This window comes from Ursus americanus, chromosome 23, assembly GCF_024610735.1.
Source record: "Ursus americanus isolate L20-20 chromosome 23, mUrsAme1.1.p, whole genome shotgun sequence".
NCBI classification, from domain to species: Eukaryota; Metazoa; Chordata; class Mammalia; order Carnivora; family Ursidae; genus Ursus; species Ursus americanus.
This window is the reverse complement of record NC_142149.1, coordinates 11,659,500-11,669,090: the sequence shown is the minus strand read 5'-3', so window position 1 is coordinate 11,669,090 and position 9,591 is coordinate 11,659,500. Positions and strand designations below refer to the sequence as shown.

Here is a 9,591-nt window from a genome sequence, read left to right as displayed (position 1 = left end):
ATGGGCCACCAAGCGTCCCCTCCCCAGAAGGCAAAGGGACAATCACCTTAGGACTCCCAAAGACATTGCTCTGCTCGTAGATTTTTAAGAGAAAGAAAATGGTCACACTCGTGAAAATGTGACAAATATAATGGAATGTTAAAATGGGATTTGTTCCGTCTCCATTTCTGCTGAGGCCCCAAAGGCCAAGAGGAAAACAGTAGGTGCCAACCACTGGCCAGCCAGGTCCAAATGAAGTGCTGGATGCATGGGCAGGACTAGCACAGGCGGTGGTCCCATTTTTGCAAACCCACTCCCTGGGGAAGAGGGTGCTTGGCTCTTTCTTAAGCGAAGAAAGGAGTCTTACAAGTCACTCAAAGGGCTTGACCTGTGCAGTCCAAGTGAGAGGGAAGGAACCAGAAGAAAGCGGAGATCAGGCAAAGCCATGCAACAGAGAGGAGAGGAAAAAGGGCAGACTGCCCAGCTGGGGCAAGGGTGCCAGGGTCTGAAGGGTGTACACAGAGGGGAGCGGGTGCAGTCATTTGAATCTTGCCCCAGCAACCAGGGATGTGACCACAGCTGAGATGTGGACCATGGGATGAATTCCTCATGCAGCTGGAGGAGACTCATGGTCCCTTCTGACCAACGAGGCTGAGGCCAAAAGACCCCAAGAATCCAGGAAAACCTCAGCTAAGGAAGAGCCCATAAGCGAATCCCAGCAAGCACCATGACCAATGCTTTTTATGTCCTTCAACTAAGATCTTCCTGGCTCGCCCACCCCTCCAGGAGCCACAGGCTACATGGTGAGTGGGCGAGAAGAAAAGCAGAGCGAGAAAGGAAAGGGAGAAGAAGCTGACCCACTTCCCCAACCTGGCTCAGTTCAAGCTGAGGGGGAAAGGAACTTTACCTTTGGGTGAAGTTCTGAGTTTTGCTCATTACAGTAAGATCTGAACTGCATGCGGAAAGAGCGACGTTGAGATGGTTTTTGTCGCTGAAGCTCTCGGAGGATTTACTATCTGAAAGGGACCAGGAATGTTATGGGACTCGCCAGAGCTTTCATCCAGGGTTGGAAAACCAAACTAACTCACAGTGTAGGTTTACAGGGAGAGGTGGGTGCGGAGGGCTGGTGGCAAAAATTTTTTCCTTCTTGCACCCTATAACGTTCTGAACAGGCAAAAAGTTTTATATGTATCGTTGCATTTTATGTGTCTTCCAATAGCCCTATGAAGACGGTCCAGTTAACAGTCCCCAGCTCACAGATGAAGGAATCCAGGAGCTGTCCCATGCCAGGAAGGAGCAGGGTAGGGGTACTCCTGTGTCTACCGGTGACTCGTAGATCTGACTTCCCCAGCTTGCCTCTGGGCAATAACAGAGCTCCGCGAGAGAATCAGCTGCACCCCTAGCCCCTAGCATGTTTGGCACCTAGCGGGTATTCCTTCTGAATAAAGGCAAAGCCGCCCAGGCCCGAGTAGAGCAGGGCTGCATTTTGCAGATATCGACCAAAGATTTGGCCAAAAGCCAACGAATCATCCACTCCCAGCTTCTCTTGCCCCATCTCCTACTTTCTCCCCTTTTCCATCACTTACTTTCCATTCCCTCCACCAAGACTGTGTAATAGTCTTTCAGTAGGGGAAAGACTAAGTTCCACCAATATCCATCCTACCCATCTTCCTTCGTACTGTTGGAACCTCCAGAAGGTTAGCTAGTGACAAGGTGGCCTAACCAGACGCTACATTTCCCGACATCCTTTCGGCTAGGTGTGGCCATGTGAACAAGCACAGACCAATGGGATGTGAGAGGAAATGGCGGCTACTACTTCTAGGTTGTGAACTCAAGGCCCTACCACTTTGTCTGTTCCTGTTGTCTCTCGAGTGTGAACACGGATGTGGGGGCGGTGAACCAGCTTCAATCACTATCCCAGGCCAGTGGTTCTCAACCTTGTTCGGACACGGGAATCATCTGAAAAAGTCTCAAAAAATCTTGATGCCAGGGCTCCATCTCTGGAGAGTGACTTGATTGGACTGGGTGTGGCCTGAGCATCGAGATCTTTCAAGGTTCCAGCAGATTCTAATACCCAGACAAGGAGGAGAATAATCATGCCAGGACTCGGGGATGGGTAAAGCAATAAGATTTATATATATATATATATATATATATATATATATGTATGTATTATAGGCCCTTAGATTTCCTCTCTTTGCTGGAATCCACTCACCATAGCCTACCTCCCACCTTTGGGCAACTATGAGACAGAGTCAAAAACTCCTTCATGTTTGAACCCCTTCCTTCCTTCTGGGGTCTCTTTGTTACTGCATTTGAGTCTGGACCTCACCTAATCCAAGCAGCCGATCCTGCAGCCTCCAGTAGTTGACGCTGAAGATCCAGGTGGGCTCAGTTTCTCTTTAGGACCCTGGGGGCTTAGGAGTGGAGCCCCATTGCTGTAGAGTGCAAGTCTGGGCATGCAGGCTGCTGGTAGACTAAAGGTCTGGATTGCTTTGCCTGTGATCTCATTTTAGACCAGCTTTGCAAATAAAGACATCAAATGAATTGACCCCCCACTCGCCTTCCAAGAAAGATCCAACCTATTCTGTGTACTCTCTGGAAGAAAAATGTCCTTACCCCAGAATGAGTGACTCTAGAGCCCCAAGGAGTGGATTCCATAGAATGTAAAACGAGATGCTCTTTCGGTATGAAATTGTCTGTGTTTCCCTGCATGGTCAGCAAGTCCAGGTTTTGGCCGTGCACTTAGCCACCACTCATCTCCAGAAGTATCAGGACAGATGACTCAGTAGCCCCAGGATTTATGGGCTCAATAAGGTAAGTTGTCCAACATTCAAAGCAAGTGAGGGGCTCTAATCTACTAATCGGAATCTGATGAAGCTGAGGATTAAGGGGAGGAGCATAATGAGTGGTTTGGCAACCAACTTGAATTTTTTTTTCCCTATGAGAACTTTCCATGGAACTTTTAAGAAATGTTTTGTTGTTTTGTTTTGTTTTTACCATGTAGCCCTTAATCTCAACCCACTGTTTAAGCCAATCAAAATCCCAGCAGGACCCCTTCAGCTAACACTTCAGGGCTTTGGGCAGAAACAATGACAAGGGTCACATGGCCAGCAGCACAGGGAGTAAACGTAACCTCTGTGCTAGGATTTCTCAGCAGTGGTACCTGATATTTTGGACAAGATGATCTTTTGCTGTGGGGCGCCTGGGTAGCGCAGTCGTTAAAGCGTCTGCCTTCGGCTCAGGGCGTGATCCCGGCGTACCGGGATCGAGTCCCACATCGGGCTCCTCTGCTATGAGCCTGCTTCTTCCTCTCCCACTCCCCCTGCTGTGTTCCCTCTCTCGCTGGCTGTCTCTCTGTCACATAAATAAATAAAATCTTTAAAAAAAAAAAAAAAGATGATCTTTTGCTGTGGCGGGCTAGGGGACCGTCCTGTGCTTTGTAGAATTTTAGCAGCATCCCTGCCCTCTACCCACTGGATGCCAGTAGCATTTCCTGCACCAGTCTTGACACCCAAACACATCTCGAGACACTGCTCAGTGTCCCCTAGGGGCAAAGCTGTCCCTGGTTAAGAACTACCACTCTAGGCGAATTCCAGGAGACAAGGAGTCTTACCCACAGCTGCAACCCCAGAGCCTAGCACAGTGCCTGGACCATAGTAGAGGCTCAATAAATATTGGTTGAGTAAACAACTGGGAGAAGTGGGGGAGGGGGACACCATCTCCAGGGGTGCCTACTGGATTGCATGCAGCAGACAGGGACATGTTTGCTCAGATCTCCTGCCACAGGGAGCATATGGACTGATGGCCATCAGGGTGTCCATGCCAGAGCCAGGCTTCCCCCCCAGGTGTCACCAGCCAGTGACCTTGCATGTGGAGTCTTAAGGCAGAACTATTCCTGCCAGACATAGGACCCCTCCAATGGTGACTTTGCCTCAGGGATGCCCCAGTGGCGTGGCCAAAACTTTCTTGGAACTGCGCTGCCATCTGAGACTCTCCCTGCATGCTCCTTCTTCTCCAGAGGTCAGCCCTGCACATGGTCCGAAGGCCCTCACCCCCTCCTTCTCCAGCTCCCACTCTTTATCCTTCATAGGTGTTTCCCCCAATAAATCCCTTGCCCATCTAATCCCATCTTGTTTCTACTTCTTGGTGGATCTGAACAACACACCTGACATTCTAGAAAGATGCCTTTCCCCAGCACCCCCTTCCTGAATGGTGCCACACTCCTGGGAGCTCCATTGATAAAAGTGACATGCACCAACCAATTTAGACATGGAGGGAAAGTGACCGGAAAATGACTCAGTGTCCCTTTGTCCCTAAAACCGAAGAAGGAATGAGCTTAACACATAAACTCATAAATAATAGCTCCTAACTAGTAAAACCAGACACACACTAACATTCCAATCCGAAAGACTCTTACAAGTTAACCTTTTATCGGTTTTAAGGCAGCAAGTAAAGTCCTCTGGTCCACATGCCTTTCTTCTGCCCAGGGGAGGGAAGGTCAGGAGGAAGGGTAGGAATTGGCCATTGGGACCCCAGCCAGCACACAGTTCCCATAATCCATCCCATCTCGTCTCTCTGGCCCCCAAATGTGATCGCAATGCACTTTGGTTCGAGAGCAAGCTTGCCCACGGTCCCATCTGCGGGGTCTGCCGGGAGCCTCTTCTTGGTCCAGGGCCTCTGGCTCAGCTAGCTTTCCCCCCGGCCAGGCTCTCCCAGGGGCAGATGACCTCCTTTTCGATGGCCTGGTCACCCGATTCTCCGGTCCCGGCGTCCTCTGAGTCCATCAGGCAGGTCCCACTCTGCGTAGGCACATCCATTTTGATCTGGAAAAAGCTTCAGGCACAAAAAGAAAGCATGTGCATGGGGACAGGAAGGATACCAAATCCTCACCTCACCCTGACATCCCCGGAGAAGGCTGACACGCCGGTTTATTTGCCAAAAGCTCTGTGTGCAGCAAACGGCTCCGTGGATCTCTTTTACTGGCGGGAGCAAGGGACTCATATTTTTCTGCGGAATTAAGGCTGAGTCAAAAGATGCTTTATCTTCATTGGATTTTTATGGTTTTGGTGAGTTCAGGACGTCGCATTAGGACATGCCTGCACTTGATCCTCAAGCTAGTTCCACTGCCTTCTGATGAATCGATAGACAGACTCACCCTCGATCCCCACCCTCCTTCCCCCGCCTGACTGACAGAGGCAGCAGAGAAGTAATCACCTCTGCCCCCTGCTGTCCCCCAAGCACACTGCGAGGCAGAGGCCAGGGATGCTCGGGTATCCATGGAAACCGGAGACCTCTGCATGGAGCTTTCCTTTTCAACACCAGGCAAGGCCAAACACAGGAGCGGGTTGATTGGTGCAGGGATACCCCTGACTGTCTCCCCCAAACCAGATAAAGGTGGGGGCTGATTCTCGGTTTTGCACTGTCTACAACTTTCCTTTCTGCCGCTGGTCTGGGAGCTATCAGGCACCCCCCGCAGGGTTCTGCACCTGGCAGGGTGCCTCAGGGTCCTTGGGGTTCTCGGAAATCAGGCTTGTGGCGCCACCCAAATTCGAGTAGAGAGGGGCCACCTGTCGGGAGAGACTGGGCACTGTGGTTTTCACAGGAACAACTGTAGAAGCAGGGATCCCTGAAAGCCCCTCTGGGAGTCTGCAGGTGGAGGCAGGGGTGGGGGTGGCAAAGTGGGGGCACGGGAGCCCCCACCCCCTGTGGTTCCCATGGCCACCGCTGACCCTTCCTGCCCTTTAAAGGTGCGATGGGTTCGTTAGACTAAGGTTCAGGGGATGGGGCAGGGTGGGGGCAGCACAGAAGGGGGAACAAGATGGAAAAGAAAGACCCCCATTCCTTTTCTTTCTCAGGAAGCAGGGGAGGACAACGCTGAGTTTCTGGAAACTATGCAGAGGCCAAACAGCCTGCTTTTGTGTCTGCTGGCCTGGAATCCTTACCCAACCCGCCAGCCCCCAGCTCTAGACCGTGTTCAAGCCACACAGCTCCGGGACCCACCACAGACATACATGCACACACACACACACACTCACGTGCCACCGACATATGTGCACGGTCACACAGAGAAACATGTGTGCACACGCATGCTCGCATACAGGCAAGTGTGCAGACACACCGGCATATGTGCACACATGCACTCACACCAAGACATGTGCAAACATGCACACATACACACTGACATACGTGCACATATGCACGCTCACACAGAGAAACGTGTGCACACGCATGCTCACACAGGCAAATGTGCAAACGTGCACACAGACATGTGCATACGTCCACGCTTACACACAAATGTGTGTGTGTGCACACCCACAGACATGTGCACACATGCATACACAGAGACACATGTGCGCGCACACAGCATAATCCCTTCTGGTTCTTACTTCGCTACTTTCCTGGATTTCAATCTTGGCAGCTGCTGGCCCACATCCCCCAGGGGCTGCACCTTCCCGTGGGACACAGGGGGGCACTTGGGCGAGAGCCTGGCAAAGACGGGGGAAGCTAAACAGCCCCGTCTCAGAAACCTGCTGAAGGACAGAGCCATGCGGGCCTTGGGCGGGGCCTTGGGCTGCAGCCGGGGCCAGGGGTGCTCTGCGGAAGCCTCGCTGGCGTCCGTGTCGGAGGGCCCAGGACAGGCACTGGACCCGCTGGCCTCCCCCTTCTGCTCGGAGCTCTCCAAGGCCACCCTAATGGGCGAGGGGCAGATGGCGCTGCTGGGCCTCCGGATGAAGCGGCCCGGTGAGGGGAAGGGCCTCCTGGGGGAGCGGCAGGATGGGGAGAAGGGGCTGGAAGGAGAGGGGGGCACGCAGGTCCCGGTGTACACGGCCAGGTGAGGGCTGGGAGCAGTGTGCTGGCCCGGCTGCAGGAAAGGAAAGAGAGAGCTCAGAGTGAGTGGTGGGGGCTGATGGACGGGGCCCTCTGCTAACTTAGCCCCTTCCGGTGCCGGGACCACAGCACCGGGGAGCTGGGAAGAGGGTCCAAAGCCCCCTGGGACAATGGCACAGACACACACAGACCTCCTGCCAAGGGTCCTGCCCGTCCCCGAGCCCTGGCCAGAGGGCCCAGAGCTGGGCAGTTGCATCTAGACTGACCTTCTGGCCAGGGGTGCTGGCATATGGCCAGGCTGGATTTCCAATTGCCCCTCAACTCCCGTCCCCCAACGAACGATGCTTAGTACCCACCACACCATGTCATTCCTCCTCTATCCCTGGTTCCCAGCCTGAGGACTGGAGGCATCGAAACACGTGTCACAGAGCAGTGAAGGTTCTACCCCCCCACCCCCGGGCCCCGCTGACTCTGCCGGGCTTGAGAACACCCAGCTGGTCCTGAGCCCCCGCCCATGTCCCACTGGCCGTCCCTTGGGGATGGCCCAGCCCTGGCACTGGCCCATGCCTCCCGCAGCAGAGCAGGGTGGCTGGAAAGAAAGGCTGAGTGTGGAGGCAGGAAACGTCCTCAGAGAAGGAAAGAATCTCAACCTCTCTGGGCTCCCAAGACCCCAGAGTCAAGGAGCCGCAGGGCAGGAGTGCTGGACCGGGCGGGTTTCTGGCAAAGATGCCCAAGAGAGCTTTGTCTGAGCTGACAAAGTTAAAATGGGGATTTTCAGGGAGGCTGTCTGCTGTCCCCTCTTTCCTCCACAGATGGGCCTCCAAGGGCCCATCGGCCCAATTGTCTTGCCCCCTCCTGACGGCCGGATGTGGCCTCGCACCACATGGAAGCCCAGCTGGAGGATGTGCTGGTCCTGGTGGGGAAGGGGCACCCTCTGGGGCCATTGGGCCAACACTGCCTCTGATTTCAGTGAACAACAAACCCTCTTGGAAACACACAGCCACACAGATGCCCGGCTTAGAGAAGCCTGCCTGCCCCTGGTGACTGGGCACTGTCCTGGGGCCACAGAAGGGCAACTCCGGGCGCTGAGCTGGAGGCGGCTGGCTTCCTTGGGGTGCGGCCTGATTTCCGGGTCACCTGAGTGAGCCGGTCCCAACCTGAAGAGGAAAGGGCAGGCACAGCCAAGGACAGCTTTTGGAGGAAAAGAAAGGCCACAGAAGGACAGAAGACCTTGCCGGGGCGGGGGGGGGGCGGTGAGGAGGGCAGGGGGATGGTCTCCATTCTCCCCCACCAACTCCCCAAAGCTCAAGCTCCATTCCATCCTGAAACAGCAGCTGGGAGTCGCGGATTCGTTCCTCTGCTCCAGCACCCACAGCCAACAAGCCAGAGCTGAGGCCCAGACCTGGGGCCCCAAGGTGGACAGACTCATCATAACTGGCATTATTCATATGCACTGAGAATGAACAAATCTGAGGTTCTGGGCTGAGCACGTTTCGTGGATCATTGCACTTACTTCCCGGAGCCGCTCGGTGAGGCGACCAACTCTCATTATGCCCATTTTACAGATGAGAAAACGAATGCTTCGAAAAGCAAGTCCCAAGGACAAGCCGCTGGGGACGCTGGGGCAGGCTTGGAAACCGGGCTCATGGGCTTCGGGGTTCACACATGTAACAGCTAGTTGCACATCCCCCGGGGGGCCCACACATCAGCCCTACTCCGAATCACCCCCACGTCCACTGCAAGTACAGATCTCAGCCCAGCCAGACCCCCTGCAGGGACTCTCGGGGTGGGGGGGGTTGCAACTGAAGGAAAGTCTCTTCTACCAAACCCCAAGGCCATGGTTTTGTTATCGTGCCCGGGGAGTTTGAGGACCCCTGCACTGTGCTTCTAACACCGTCCTCCTACAGGGAAAAGGGTCTCCACTTCGAACCCAGGCTGCAGACAACACTAACAGGAGAGGGGAGGGGCACCTGGGGGGAGCAGTCGGTTGAGCGCCCAACTCCTGGTTTCAGCTCAGGTCGTGATCTCAGGGTCTGGGGATGGAGCCCTGCACAGGCTCCCTGCTCAGCGGGGAGTCTGCTTCTCCCTCTCCCTCTGCCCCTTCCCTGCTCACATGCTCTTTCGCTTGCTCTCTCTCGAAAATAAATAATTAAAAAAAAAACAACAACAAAGGGGAAAGCTTGCTCTACTGAAGGATTCAGGAGACAACTGCTGGGGGAAAGGAGTACGACCCTATCACCTAAGAAACATCTACTATGCGCTAAGTAATCTATGTATCTGAAACTCCCCCATTTTAGAGAACAGAAATTGCAGGTCCAGAGGGGTTCCTCACCCCCCCCCCCCCCCGCCGAGGCTCTCACAACCAGGGACTGTGGTATGTAGACTACTACTTGGCCCCTACATTCTGCCCGTCTCCAGGGCAGGTGTGCACCGTAAACATCACGTGACAGCCACTCCGTGGCCAGGCTACGTGCTATGGCATAGGTGACATTAACAAAGGATCATCGGAGCCAGCCTGACCTCCTTACATGAACCCTTCAGAGCTGAGTCTAGAGGCCAGAGACAGATGTCAGAGAGGTCTGAAGCACGACAGGAATTCAACAAAGGAGAAATTCTCCATTATTGGCTTTGAAGGAGGAAGGGGGACACCTGGAGAGGGATTGGGGCGGCTTCTAGGAGCTGAGTACAGCCATCAGCCAACAGCCAGCAAAAACCAGTGGGACCTGCAGTCCTACAATGAGACACTGAATCTCACCAACAGTCCCTATGAGCCTGGAACAG

General features: G+C 54.0%; 1 protein-coding gene across 3 annotated transcripts in view; it reads right to left on the bottom strand.

The window, feature by feature from the left end:
• Positions 1–4,395: 4,395 nt before the first annotated feature.
• Positions 4,396–9,591, bottom strand: part of RGS9 (regulator of G protein signaling 9) — a 65,292-nt gene continuing 60,096 nt past the window's right edge. For all 3 annotated transcript variants that reach the window (XM_045814063.2, XM_045814064.2, XM_045814065.2), the window contains 2 exons: positions 6,369–6,844; positions 4,396–4,815 (listed from right to left, as the gene is read on the bottom strand). In XM_045814063.2, the coding sequence (XP_045670019.1) occupies positions 4,665–4,815; positions 6,369–6,844 (627 nt within the window). In that variant the 3' untranslated portion in view covers positions 4,396–4,664. The remainder of the gene's footprint in view (positions 4,816–6,368; positions 6,845–9,591) is intronic.